The sequence below is a fragment of the Pyrus communis genome, chromosome 4 (genome assembly GCF_041283825.1).
Source record: "Pyrus communis isolate YQ-2024b chromosome 4, ASM4128382v1, whole genome shotgun sequence".
NCBI lineage: Eukaryota > Viridiplantae > Streptophyta > Magnoliopsida > Rosales > Rosaceae > Pyrus > Pyrus communis.
The window spans coordinates 6,738,335-6,752,452 of NC_142568.1; the positions used below are offsets into that span (position 1 = coordinate 6,738,335).

At 40.6% G+C, this 14,118-nt stretch overlaps 2 protein-coding genes and 1 pseudogene across 3 annotated transcripts; 1 reads left to right on the forward strand and 2 right to left on the reverse strand.

Annotated features, from left to right (window-relative positions):
- Window positions 1-3,918: 3,918 nt before the first annotated feature.
- LOC148697375 (uncharacterized) lies at window positions 3,919-4,758 on the reverse strand (annotated as a pseudogene).
- A 3,116-nt stretch (window positions 4,759-7,874) lies between these two features.
- Window positions 7,875-10,717, forward strand: LOC137723210 (copper chaperone for superoxide dismutase, chloroplastic/cytosolic). 2 transcript variants are annotated; one of them, XM_068462378.2, is made up of 6 exons: window positions 7,875-8,225; window positions 8,412-8,438; window positions 8,622-8,694; window positions 8,828-8,962; window positions 9,472-9,689; window positions 10,270-10,717. In XM_068462378.2, exons 1-6 carry the CDS (start codon window positions 7,965-7,967, stop codon window positions 10,531-10,533), a joined length of 978 nt encoding a protein of 325 aa, XP_068318479.1. In that variant the 5' UTR covers window positions 7,875-7,964; the 3' UTR covers window positions 10,534-10,717. The 2 variants fall into 2 exon arrangements, with proteins under 2 accessions (XP_068318479.1, XP_088548554.1); XM_088692428.1 differs by lacking the exon at window positions 8,412-8,438 and having other exon boundaries at window positions 7,888-8,225.
- A 342-nt stretch (window positions 10,718-11,059) lies between these two features.
- NUDX14 (nudix hydrolase homolog 14) lies at window positions 11,060-13,694 on the reverse strand. Its single transcript, XM_068462379.2, has 7 exons — window positions 13,299-13,694; window positions 12,998-13,103; window positions 12,829-12,906; window positions 12,639-12,731; window positions 12,405-12,497; window positions 11,689-11,787; window positions 11,060-11,455 (listed from the first exon to the last, which is right to left on the reverse strand). The coding sequence occupies exons 1-7, from the start codon at window positions 13,508-13,510 to the stop codon at window positions 11,219-11,221; spliced, it is 918 nt and encodes a 305-aa protein (XP_068318480.1). The 5' UTR covers window positions 13,511-13,694; the 3' UTR covers window positions 11,060-11,218.
- Between the last annotated feature and the right edge of the window lie 424 nt (window positions 13,695-14,118).

Here is a 14,118-nt window from a genome sequence, read left to right on the forward strand (position 1 = left end):
TTAGCATTTCCTCCCACTTATTGTCATCACTAAATGGCTGTTAGTGGGGTGAGTTATGAAGAAAAAACTGTGGCAGCAGAAAAGAAGAAAAGACCTACAAGTTGCAGCAACAAAAAGGGAGAAGAAGTGTGAAAAGAAAGGATAGAAAAAAAAGAAGCAAATCAAGGGAAAAAGGCAAGGCTGCTGCGTTGGGGAAGGAAGGAAAGGAAGGAGGAAATCTTGGCATTCTCTTCTCTTGGTTTTATCTTCTCAAACCCATGTCTTTCTTTTGGTTTAATTTGAGAATTATGTGTAACTAATTTTTAGTAGTTAGGGGCTGTTTTGAAGCCCCTAATATGATTGCAAGTTTGTTATGACATTTCGTTTGAATTACTTTTACGAATGGATGAAAATTGGTTCACTACTTGTCTCATTGATGAATTTTTTATGTGTTTTCGACGGATGCATACTTAGTAAGCATATCTAGAATTCCCCTAACTCGTTTTTCTTATTTTGTGAACTACTTAAAAATCTGTCTCTGTCTTGTTTTTGTTCGATTTAATTTAAATATCAAATCAACTCCAAAAATCCCAACAATTTGTATGAGTGTAGCTCTATGTGTCTAGTATCTGCATATAAAATGTCGTAGACTTTAGATAAGTGTAAGTCAGTCTAATAATTATTTTTCGGTGGCTGGTCAGTAGTGACAGCAGCCCAATTTTTGTGACATTTTAAGTAGTTAGATAAAACAATCTTCTGCGGGAAATACCCTTATTTTCATATGCTACAATTGACAAATCTTAGTGTTAATAAGGAAAATCAATAGGACATTTGTGTGCTACTTTTTGGTGTGCATTTAATCCTATCAGTAATCTCGAACCAAGAGTTTCTTGAAATGCTGTCCAGAATTTAGAAGTAAATCTTGGATCTCGATCAGAGATGATGCTGATTGGTACACCATGTACTTAATGATCTTCGACACAAAGAGCTTAGCTAACCGCTTCAGGGAAAACTTCTCTTGAACTGGAATAAAATGCGCAAACTTGGTGAGCCGATCAACCATTACCCAAACGCCATCATAACCATTTCATGTACGGGGAAGCTTATACATGAAATCCATGGTAATATTTTCCCATTTCCACTCTGGAACAGGAAGTGGTTGCATCCATCCAAACGACTTCTTTCTCTCAGCTTTAACCTGCTGGCATACAATACATTTGCTAACATACTCAGCAATCTCTCTTTTCATACCTGGCCAATAGTAAAATGGTCGTATGGTATGATACATTTTAGTGCTCCCCGAATGCATAGCATATGCCAATACATGTGCCTCATCCAAAATATCCCTATTTAACTCTGCGTTGTTCGATACAAACATTCTACCTTCTAACATGAGCATGCCATCTGATTCTCGAATCCGAAGGTCTTTCTTTTTCCACTCATTTCTTAGCCGAATCAGCTCTTCAGTTTCATCGTCATCCATCTGTGCCTCGAGTATACGGTCAATCAAGATTGGCTTGACTTGAAAGTGAGCAAGTAAAGCTTCCTCTCAAGCTTCTACTTCTAACTTCACTCCAGTCGACCTCAAATAAGTAAGAAGAGGAACACAACTTGCGTAAAAAGCATCAATTCTGCCTTGAGATTTCCGACTAAGTGCATCAGACACCACACTTGCACGTCTCGGGTGATACTCGATCGTGCAGGCGTAAACACTTAGCAGCTCCATTCACTTCCGCTGGCGAAGGTTCAAATCTTGTTGAGTGAACAGGTACTGGAGACTCTTGTGATCTGTGAAGATCCTACATCTCTCACCATAAAGATAGTGTCTCCAAATCTTCAATGCAAACACAATTGCCGCCAGCTCAAGATCGTGAGTAGGATAGTTCATCTCATGAGGCTTTAGTTGTCTCGAAGCATAAGCGATAACCCAAACGTGTTACATTCGTGCGCAGCCCAAACCATTCAACAATGCATCGTTGTAGATCTCAAAGTTACCAATATCATCTGGAAGTGTTAACACCGGTGCATGAGTGAGACAATACTTCAATTGTTGAAAACTTTGCTCGCAACTATCGTCCCACTCGAATCTAACGTTCTTCCTGGTTAGCCTCGTAAGTGGTAATGCAATAACGGAAAAATCCTGAACAAACCGTCTATAATAGTCTGCCAGACCAAGGAAACTCCGTACTTCAGAGATCGTTCGTGGTTGCTCCCAATTTTCCACCGCTGCAATTTTCTGAGAATCCACCTGAATACCCTGAGCTGAGATAACATGTCCCAAGAACGCTACTTGATCTAACCAAAACTGACATTCACTAAATTTAGCGTATAACTGATGCTCCCTTAGTTTCTTCAACACTAAAGTAAGATGTCTCACATGACTTGCTTTGGATTTGGAATAAATCAAAATGTCATCGATAAAAACAATGACAAACCTGTCCAAGTACTGCTTAAATACCCGGTTCATCAAATCCATAAAAGCAGCAGGTGCGTTAGTTAACCCGAACGGCATCACTAAAAACTCATAATAACCATAACGGGTTCTAAACGCCGTCTTAGGGACATCCTCACTCTTAATCTTCAGATGATAGTAGCAGACCTTAAATCGATCTTCGAAAACACACAAGCTCCTCGTAGCTGATCAAACAAATCGTCGATATGTGGCAATGGATAACGGTTCTTAATCGTGACCCAGTTAACTGCTGATAGTCTATACACAGCCTTAAGGTACCATCCTTCTTTCGCACGAACAAGACTAGAGCTCTCCAAGGCGAAGTACTGGGTTGTATAAAACCTTTATCTAATAACTCCTGCAACTGAATTTTCAACTCTCTCAACTCAACATGAGCCATCCGATAGGGAATCAAGGATATAGGGTCTGTACCTGGCAATAAGTCGACAGCGAACTCTATGTCACGATCCGTCGGCAATCCTGGTAAATCATCCGAAAACACATCGGGAAAATGTCTGCCCACTTTAATGTCCTCCACGCGGCTGGAAGCGTTATCATTTAGTACAACATGTGCCAGATATCCTTGATAACCCTTCTGTAGCAACTTCTTGGTTCTCACTGCCGAAATAATGTCGTGTCTCACGCCGCTACGCTCGCCAACAAACGTAACCATAGTTAGCCCTGGGCGATGAAACATAACTTTCTTCTCATAACAATCAATATTGGCTCGATTATAGTGTAGCCAATCAATGCCCAAAATGATATCGAACTCAACAATATCCAATGGAATGAGGTTAGCTGGCATAACCTCATCCTCCACTAACACTGGGCACCATGGGTACACCCAACCCACCTGACACGTCTCTTCTCGATAGGCATCGAAAACTTTAACTCAAACCCGAGAGGAGTGGGATTAGGTTGCGTTAATTGAGCAAATGTATGAGAAATAATTGAATGAGTAGCACCATAATCAATCAACAATTTAGCAAAGTGGCCAAGAATATTTAACATACCCATGATTAAATTTGGGTTATTCTGGGCATCCTGCACTGTGAGGTTATGAATATGGCCCTAAGGTTGCAGCCGACCACCTCGACCTCTACTCAACTGACCACTACATCTAGATGTACTACGGCCTTGTCCAATCTGACCAACCTGTCTCGATGACCCTGCGCTGCTAGAAGCAACCTCTCTTTGCTAGGGCTGTACTCCCGAATACCACTGCGATCCGCCGACTGGATAAGGAGGATATGGGGTATACCCTCCAGGGTACTGCTGATATCCGCTCTGGTAGCCACTCAGATAATACGGATCCTGAGGATACGGGTATGGCGCAGCTAAATAAGGAGCAACATATCCCTGGTAATGGTAAGTACCCCCACGACCTGCCTGACCATAACCGCTCGGCGGTGAAACCTGCTGACTAGGAACTGGTGGTGGTAAAAAAGGCATCGGGGCCTCTGCTGACCCTGTGGACAATTTACTGCCTACTGTCCGACCTGTCCACAAGTGAAACATCCTCGACTTCCCTGTCTACACTCGCCAAAGTGGCGGCTGTTACATCTCCGACAAAACGGAGCTCCTGAACCACCAGAACCACCAGCATCTCGCTACCTCTGAAAATGTTGGCCTCCGGCAAACTTACCACCTCTACATTGGCCCGTAGAACTCATGCCTCCACTGGACGAACTAGAGCTAACCCCACTTCCTTTAAAGCTCTGAGTCTTCCAAGGTCCCTGAGATGCTTGACCTTTACCTTTATCGTCTTTCTTTTGATTACCATCCTTCTCTTCTTCTTCACTTTCACTAGGCATATTCTCAGAATCCTCAATCCTCAACAAAATCTCATAGAACTCCTGATAAGTATCGCAAGGAGTAGTGGTCGCCATAGAACGCCATTTCTTCTTAGTACCCAATCTGAAACGATGAAACATCTCAACCAAATTAGCAGCAACTTCCAGATGATAATGAGACAAATCAATGAATCTTCTGTAGTACTCATTCACCGTCAACTTCCCCTGTTTCAAATTATTAAATTCTTGCTTCTTGCGATCAATATACTCAGGAGGAACAAATCTTTTCCGAAACAACTGTTTAAACACTTCCCAGTCAGCAGCTTCCTCTGGGGTCAAATGAAGAACCTCCTGTCCCCACCAGGATGCCGATTCTTTACCTAAGAACCATGATGTCGTCTCTACCCACCGTTCAGAAGGAAGATTCTCTTGACTTTGCAACACTAGAAAAGTCTTTTCAATATGCTCAAGCCATCGCTCAGCTCCCTCATATCCTTCATGACCCTCAAACTTGTCCACCTTTAGATTATACATGGTCTCCAAATGAGTCCTCTGAGGAGGGCGGAGCGTAAACTGAATCACATGAGCTATAGCTTCCCCCAACTTAGCTATATCGGGGAAACTAGGCTCAGCTGAGCGACGTGGTTCTCGACGAGGCGGCATATTTCTGACAGAAAACACCAAAAATAATTAGAATACTCACAATAATGTAGGACTGCCAAACCTAGGCTTTGATACCAAGCTGACACACCCCCGATCCAAAATTTGGGGCGTGCTGGCCGTCACGTGAGGGTGATGTAGCCAAGTGCGCAATGTGGAAGTAAAAGAATGAAAATACGAGGAAATAAAATCAACAAAATAATTTACAATAAAAAGATCAGTGAGTGCTAGTGACAAACACAGAAGGAAAAATGCAAACTAGAAGTTCAGGTATCCTAGGTGCAGTCCAGAATAAACAAACACTACACCAGTGATAACTAGAAAATCCTACATGGAGGGTGCTCTATCAGAAATGCCTCGATGCCTCGTTCGTCACCCATGTCTTCCCTACCTAAACCCTGGAGGGGCGCAAAACAGAAAACGTGAGTGGGCAAAAACAAAGTTTGTTTTTCAAACCATTTCAATATCAAGTAATAACCCCTCTCTGTAAAACCCGTATACTTTCCAGAAAATATTATACGTACTCATATCTCAAATCATGCTAAAAACGATAAAGCTCAAATATGCCATGCCAAAAATATGTCGTGTCAGAATATCCAAACAAATAGTATAAGCATCAAGCAGGTGAGATAAAACAAATCATAATATGCCGATAATATCAGTACGTCAGCCGGAGTCACCTAAAGTGACCTGTACGGCTGAATCTATAGCTCATCAACCACTATCCTGCACACGAGTCGGAACCACCTATAGTGGTCTGTATGACAAGCTGGTGTATCTAATTACACTCAGTGCTACGATCACATGAAAGTTGTGCGATGTATCGCAAGTACCTACGAGTCGGAACCACCTATAGTGGTATGTACGACAGGCTGGCACCTGCCTTAGATCCAAGGTGAGCGTACGGTGTGGAAGGTGAATGATCACGTGAAGGCTAGGCCCTACTCTGGCGGAGCACAATCACCGAGGTGCAGGAATATAAGCTATAACTCAATCTCATCAACACCACATCTATCACTAACAAGATACTTACCTGACTTACCTGAGCATCCGCAGCACCAAAGGATAACCAACATAATCACAGTAATAATAATATCGACGATATTCGACATGGCATTTCAATTATAAACCATTTCGATTATAAAAATCATTAAAACGTAATTTCTGGAAAGATACCAATCATAATATATATATATATATATATTGAAAAAAAAGCCCACTCACTAATACGTAGAAGGGTCGTAAGCCTCAAGCCTCGCGTGGCTGCACTCGTCCTCCAAATAGTCCTCACCTATATGCGAAACAACTATAAAACCGTCAATTAACGCACATATCCAACCTTAGGTAATAACTTTTCACACATTGCTCAATTAGGGTGTTTGAATATACCAACATGATCTGCTCAACCTCACGAACATCCCTATATTTTTAGAAAAATTTTCCGACCATCCACACGCCGGCCACGTGCAGCTAACCCTAATTGATTCCTAACGGCCGTTAGGAATATTTTGTTAAAACCTTAACAGAAGTTAACGGCCGTTACCTGACGCCGTTAGCATATTTCATTAACTCTGACGGAATATTCACCTCCTTCTCCGGTGAGCCTCGCCTGTTGTTACCGTCCGCCGCTGTGAGCGCCGTCGTCTGCAACTCGAATTTTTGCCGGTTTCTGGAAAAACTTCAAACTTCAATATCTTCTTCATTTCTCAACCAAAATCCATGAAATTTGTACCAAAATGAAGCCTAAGACAAGGAGAAGAAGTTTATACCATTTTGAAGCACCAAAAACGTCGGAATCACGCTGGAGAAATTCCACAAAATTTGGCCAACCTTAGAACTCGCTATCCCGACGTCCAAAATCCTTCAAACTTGATCTCCGAGCTTCGTGAGAAGGTTTTAAAGCTCCCTATAACCTCAAAACTCGATGAAACCTTCGCGATCACAAGTGCATGAACAATGCATGAAAATAGGGTTCTCAGGTTTTCGAGGGTTTCAAGTTCTAAAAATGGTATGGATGAGTTCCTGGGTTTGCTAGGAGTCCAAAACCAACCTTCAAACCTTCGATCCATGCATGGAAAGTTGGCTTCGAAGTTTGTCCGTACACTTGCAAAAGAATGGAAGAAATTCGAGAAAGAGAGAAGAGAGAGAGAGTCACGGGAGAAAAGGATGGGTGTGTGTGAGTGTGTGTGTGGTCCAAATGGCAACCCACCAATCAAATACAAATCAAACACCCTACAACACAAATTAACGTCCAGGGGCAAAATCATCTTTTCACACTAACGTTACAAATAATTCGGGACGGGCTGTCACAACAATGCTCTAGATTGTCATGTTTTTTGGTAGATAAGAACAACTTTTAGTTGATCGGAGATAAATCCTTATTATTGTAAATAATGTTAAATAATAACGATAAATCACATAATTTTTAATTGTCCGTTGATTAATGACTCTTTCTATAAAAAAATTAATTATACTAATTTAAACTTTTGCATTGTTAACGACTCTTTCTATAAAAAAAAATAATTAATTAAAGTAATTCCTGGTTATTAGGACCAAAAGTAATAAAACATATGTTTTGAAAACAAACGTACTAAAATTTCAAATGTACCAAAAATTCAAATGTACCAAGAACCTAAATGGACCAAAAATTCAAATGTACCAAGTAACTAAATGTACCATTATAATCAAATGTAATGATATAATCAAACGTACCTAACAATGAGTTTTGTTACATTCTATTTAATTTACTAACATAAATATTTTAATAAAAAATAAAAAAAATCTTAAATCATCATAACAAGAAATGCATAAAAATAAGAAGAAAAAAAGGAATGCTAATGTGAATAAACTTCTAATGAAGTAAAATAAAAATACAAAAATTGTAGGAAAAATATTTAATCAAATTTGTAAAAAGAATAAATATTTAGTCTATAAAATTTAAAAAATGAAGCGTCTATATCAAAATCTCTCATAAATAAATCAATCAACAACAAAACAAGCAGCCAATTTGAGATTGATGATGTAAACAAATTGAATAGAAATCCAAATCCCAAAACCCAAATGCAAAAATACGAAATAAGATGGCATTTCTGAGGTCAGTGGCCACGACTGCTGTCATAGCTGCTGCCTCTGCATTTCCTGCGGCCGTTGCCCTTTCTTCCTTCTCTTCTTCTTCCTCCTCTGTATCGTTTCGATTCCCAAAACCCCAAAACCTCTCCTTTCTCTCCTCCGTGCCTTCTCTGCGGAACCCAAATCCTCCGTTCCTCGCTACAAGCTTCGCCCGCTCCCCCTCGGCTATCCAGATGGACGCGCCCACATCGGAGCAAAAGCAATCCTTTCAGGTTCGCTGAAATTCATCAACTTTGTTGTTTTGATATTAACGTTTGATTTTTTGTTAATGGGTTGTAAACCCTTTTCAAAAATAATTAGTGGGTTACAATCTGATTCTTCAATGGGTTCCGTTTGTTTGATCGGTTTAAGCTGAATACAGAAACGTTTTTTTTTTTTTTTTTTTATTTGAATTGCAGAGTGATGGCGCTTTGCCGGAGCTACTGGTAAGTTCGGTCTTCAGAATTTTATTTTCTTTTGATCTAAATTATTTATTTTCTAGATGTTTCAATGATTTGAAGTATTGGTTAGGAAAAATTACAGATGTAAATCATTTTTAGAAATACAAGTTAGGAATTTTTTTGGATTTCGCTGAAGAGTTAAATTTTCGGTTTTGATTTGGTATGCAGACGGAGTACATGGTGGATATGAAATGTGATGGATGTGTCAAGTCTGTAAAGAACAAGTTAGAAACTGTGGATGGTAAGTTTTTCTGAGCCACTGCATTACAGTGGGAAATTTTGTTTTTTGTTTTTTTTTTTTTTCTGAGCTACTGCATTACAATGGGAAAGGCAGTTTGGTATTCTGATGTTGTTATTCAATTGGTTTCCTCTAGGAGTAAAAAGTGTAGAGGTAGACCTCAACAGTCAAGTCGTCAGGGTTCTGGGTTCAACGCCTTTGAAGACCATGACTGAAGCTTTGGAGCAGACTGGTCGAAAAGCAAGATTAATTGGGCAGGGGATTCCTGAAGGTTATATCTTTTTTCCTTTCTCTTTCGATGAATGCAATGTTGGGGTTCTTTCCCCTCAATTTTTTGCTGATATGTATCCATGTCTAGTGACTCCTTTGTTGTCATTATATCTTGTTGCACAATGCTAGGACGTAGATAGAATATATTCTTGTTCAAACAAGAATAATTGTTTTTCATCCAATTATTAAGGCAAGTATAACTGAATCAAAGTGAACGAAAGGGGCTGTAATTTGAGTATGGTTGGTGGATAAAATGCTGTTTGTAAAAATTTTTTGAGTTGAACAATTGAAATGGACAGTTAACATATCCACGTCTTTCTTGTTACATATAGAAGAGCTGTAATTTACCTGAGTTTAAGCTTTTAGCGGTTCAATGATCTAAATCCTATTTCTTATGCAGAAGAATTCCGTTTATGTTATATTCATAATTTGGTTCATAGCTCAATATATTGGAGTTTTATGAAAGTTTACGTTGCTGACATAGTTCCTGTTTTTTTTAATGGCTTACAGATTTCTTGGTTTCTGCTGCTGTTTCTGAGTTCAAGGGTCCAATTATTTTTGGTGTGGTTCGTTTTGCTCAGGTGAATATGGAATTGGCTAGGATTGAGGCCAACTTTAGTGGATTAACACCTGGAAAACATGGTTGGTCTATCAACGAATTTGGTGATCTAACGGAAGGTGCTGCAAGCACTGGAAAAGTATTTAAGCCATCAAATGAAGCAAAGGAGGTTCGCTTCTTCCTCTGATATCTATGGTGGTTTAGACTTTTGATAAATTTCCTAGTAACCTGTTAGGAACACTCTTTCCAGTAAAATTTATGTCAATGGTGTAGAGTTTTCGTTATTCTATTTGAGGCACAAATGGAAAAAACAATATGATTAGAAATTAGGACTATAGTTGTATTCGCTGCTGCGCGTCAATTAATTGCTCTTGGAGAAATTTGCACAACTGTATATATTTCCCAACACACGTTTAAAGATTTATCGAGTGGTACGATGCCTGTATTGTTTTCACGGTTTTCATTACTGATTACAAATTTTAATGTCATAGTATACCCTTTACAGCTGTCTGCTTGCCCATCTGTATCTGTTGCAAACTTGTTATGATATGCTCTTCTAAACCTTCCAATTATCGCATTCCCCTGTATCTTTCAACCTCTTAGATTAATCTTCTGTTGGATTTTTGGCCACCGGTAATAATCTTGTTTTTCATTTCATGTAATTTCTGCTTAGTTTTATAGTACTGGCTTGTCGTTCAGTGACTTTGAATGGCATTCTCTAAGTCGTTTTTATGCTTAATGATTTTCAGCCGCTTGGTGACCTGGGAACACTGGTAAGTGATGAGAGTGGTAATGCCTTCTTCTCTGGGGTCAAAGAGAAGCTGAGAGTTGCGGATCTTATCGGGCGGTCAATAGCGATATATGAAACTGCTGATAAATTGGACTCTGGTATCGCGGCTGCTGTGATTGCTAGAAGTGCTGGAGTCGGGGAGAACTACAAAAAGCTTTGCACTTGTGATGGAACCACCATATGGGAATCAACTGGCAACAACTTTGTCGCCAGCGAGGTCTGATATCGACAACAAAACATACTTGAAGTTATAGTATAGTTAAATTCTTAGGTACTTTGTACAACCATAAGAGTTATCGTATTTGTTTTTAGATAGATTTGGACCTTCTTAGGCACCTTGTACACGAAGAGTCATTGTATTTGCTCGTATTATACTTCATAAGATCATTCTCCGGTGTCAGAACGCACACATTGTTTCATCATATAGAGACCAATTTCCATCATCGCCGCGCCCTGCAGCATCCTATTTGGAGAAGCCATGGAGACGGAAATCACATCGTCACCATCCTCAACTGCGGCATCAAACCCTACAAGGACTTCCGATTCAATAATTCATCAAGAGAGCAGACTTGGTAAATCGACTAGTGAGCATAAGGCGCTATTCTAGCAGCCGTCCCTAAACAAAGCACGATCCGGCAAACGCCGGTGTCCAAGACTCCAATGTGGACACCTCCAATGATCACACCCTAGCCAAAATTTGACTCATTCGAAATTCCTTGTCCCGGGGCAACCCCTAAAAGCCATAACCATGATGGATGCAATCTCTTTATTTTCTTCTCAAATTTACTGAAATTGTAAAAATTGGAAGCACTCTTTACATAGCAGATAAAAGGAATCCAGTCGGAATCTAATACAAACTGGGCACTCAAGAGGACCGAAAATAGGGTATAGTGGTTAAGATTAGCAGCTCAGGCTTTTGGCGGAGGCAAGAGCCCTCCTCTTTTGGCCATTTCATAAAGCGTAAGGGCTGCTAAAACCTTTGCATCAGCTGTTGTGCACCAGAGCTTTTCATACGGAACCACGCAGAGCTTAATCAGCTCGCCATGTTCACGAAGACCTGTTTCTTTCCCTTGCAGCTGCTCAATAATCCCTTTATCCACCGGCCCTCTGAACAAAAATAGGCTTATTTCTTCATCGCACCCTCCCTATGCAAGAAAAAATAGAAAATTAGTGAGCTTTATCTGGGTTACCTTGGTTGGGAGCCTTCTACTCAACTTCCTAAAAGGCGAACTTTGCGATAATACAATGACGAGGGGAGCTGTAATTTTATTTTAACTAATCCGTGATTTCCAATTTTAAATCAGCAAATGGGAGACCACCCACATTTTAAGCTCCATTTTGGCATTTTGGCTACAGGAAAGAATTAACACCAACTTACTGGTGAAGGAAAAATTCTGCGTCCAGTAGATTCGTCGAGGAAGGCCGTGAGGTCCACCATATCTTTTTGTTTTAGGCATATACCAGTCTCCTCTTCAACCTGCCAAAAGTATAAAGATAAAACTCATGCATCTCGAGTTTGGGCATGGCTGTAAAACTTGCAGTAGAAAGAGTGAGAGCACAATATAGTTGAACAGAACAAAAGCAGTAACATAAACCAAAGAAAATTTCATAAAACATTACGAGGAATATTTTCAGGCCTGACAGAAATAATAAAAAGACAAATAAGCAACCAATACGCATATTGGTCACCAGCAATATGCATAGCACAGACATGTATGCCAGTCAAAGATATGAAAAGAAATGAATGTCAATTATATCTCGGAGAACCTTGGAAATATCAGGGTAAGTAATTTGAAACTAGGTCCTGTAATGGGGATAAAAGCGTACCAAATATTCTACAGAAAGTAACAGATCAATCACTAAGCAAGCTACTCTTTATGGAGCAGAGATGCTAATAAAAGCAAAGCAATGAATCCATGTAGCAAAAATACGGTGACTAGCTGAAGTATAAACCAAAACTACAGGCTTGTGGTTTGCAAGTAAGCTAAATCAATTTCCAGGTGATTTCGTGTCCTTAGAAAAAAGAAAGAGATAGACATACATGGACTCATACATTGTGCATCATATTATATTTGTGAAAAAAGGGAGAGATACCTCACGGATTGCAGTGCCGAGAAAATCACCCTTGTCATCATCTAACATTCCAGCAGGCAATTCCAATATGATCCTTCCAACCGGGATTCTAACCTTGGAGACAAGAATGAATTTTGACAGGGTTTGAATACATGAGAACTGAGAAGTACACACCGCCATATCCTAATTCAATAATTTACGGACATGTACATATGCAACACCAAAACTACGCAAAACACCAAAGTCATGACCTACCTGTTCAGTAAGAACAGCATAGGTCTTGCCCTCTGAGTCCAAAAGGATTAGCACGGCCACAGCCGGTCCTCGTGCAAACACAATACCTGGAACCTAAGTAAGTTTTACTTCACAATGTAGCAACAGAATCAAAACGGAAAATTCCAGGCACCAATGAAAGCCGAAAAACAAGGACATTATCATTAGATACCTTTTTCCCAGTTTCTTTATCAATCACATCTGCTACAAATTTCAAAAACCCAATTCGATTTCCGAACATATCAACACCCTGTTGCCGAAAAAAATTAACCACCTCAGAATTAGCCACCACTAAAACAACCGTTGCTAATACAAAGGATTGAACTTTCAATTTGAATTACCTGAATTAAAACTCGTTTAAGAAACAAGCCGCCGCCACTTAAAACCCCACTTTCACTTTCCATGTTCTTCAGCCACTGTTTGAACAAAGACGAATCGATGGCGGTCCTGCAAATTTCACATTTTTGCATAATTAATTAGGATCGCAATTGGGTTTTAATTACAATCAAAGATTCAAAATTGTAATTTGGTTTTTATTAACATTTTTTTTACTGCGTACTTGGCATTGTAATTGGGTTTTAATTACAATCGAAATTGTGACTACATCTGCAAATACAAAGTGAAATGAAAGGTGTGACTCGCCTGAACTCGGAAGGGGAGATGTTGGGGGCGGCAACGATCTGGACGGGTTCGGCGAGTTGACTAGGGAGAGTGATGGAGTGAGTTAAGGGCGGCGAGTCGGACGACATTTTGCAGGAGAAGGATTGGATTGGAAGGCGAGTGGGAGAAGAAGAGGAAAGGCGGAGTGTTTTCGCGAGACTGTTCAGCCTCAGTGGTTTCCAAGCTTGAAGCATCTTCCACAAATCCGCGGGCAAGCCCTCTCTCTGCACGTGTACGTAGCCTTCTTTATAGCAACTCCACCGTGGTGGATTGCTCGGGGTACAGGCCAGAGAAAAGGGCCCGAGGCCCTGTGGATTCGCTCTAGCGTGAAGGAGCCCGAGCGGAGGTGGAGGCCCAAGCTCAGAGCAACTTCACCGTAGGTGGGTGCTCGGGGGACAGGCCAAAGAAAAGGGGCCCGAGGCCCTGTGGACCGGCTCCAGCGTGAAGGAACCCGAGTGAAGGTGGAGGCCTGAGCTCCGGGCCCGTGAAGAATTGCCAGCCCGAGAGCCGGAGTGGATGTGACGCCAGCGCTAACGTCAGCCTGGCGTCAGGCCTTTTTATATTTTTTTTCTGTCAGGCGTGTGCACTCCACTCGCGCGTGGGGACGCGTCGCCAACACAAAATCAGAAAAATCAGTAACTTTTTTAGTTACCGTTGGGAGCCACGTGGCTTCCCACGGTCTGTTCGATCTCAACGGCTCTTTAGCTTGGACTTTTCGATCTCAACGGTAAAAAAAAAAAAAAAAAAGTCCTATTTAATATCCACTGTTCGATCTGAGATCAATGGTGGATATTAATATGCT

Excerpts from the sequence above, each read along its gene's own strand:
- LOC137723210 (XM_068462378.2), top strand. The coding sequence starts at position 7,965 with ATGGCATTTCTGAGGTCAGTGGCCACGACTGCTGTCATAGCTGCTGCC. Across the intron at positions 8,226-8,411 it reads AGCAAAAGCAATCCTTTCAG|AGTGATGGCGCTTTGCCGGA; the intron begins GTTCGCTGAAAT and ends TTTGAATTGCAG. Across the intron at positions 9,690-10,269 it reads CATCAAATGAAGCAAAGGAG|CCGCTTGGTGACCTGGGAAC; the intron begins GTTCGCTTCTTC and ends AATGATTTTCAG.
- NUDX14 (XM_068462379.2), bottom strand. The coding sequence starts at position 13,510 with ATGCTTCAAGCTTGGAAACCACTGAGGCTGAACAGTCTCGCGAAAACA. Across the intron at positions 13,104-13,298 it reads ATCTCCCCTTCCGAGTTCAG|GACCGCCATCGATTCGTCTT; the intron begins GCGAGTCACACC and ends TGAAATTTGCAG. Across the intron at positions 12,498-12,638 it reads ATGCTGTTCTTACTGAACAG|GTTAGAATCCCGGTTGGAAG; the intron begins GTAGGTCATGAC and ends CTTGTCTCCAAG.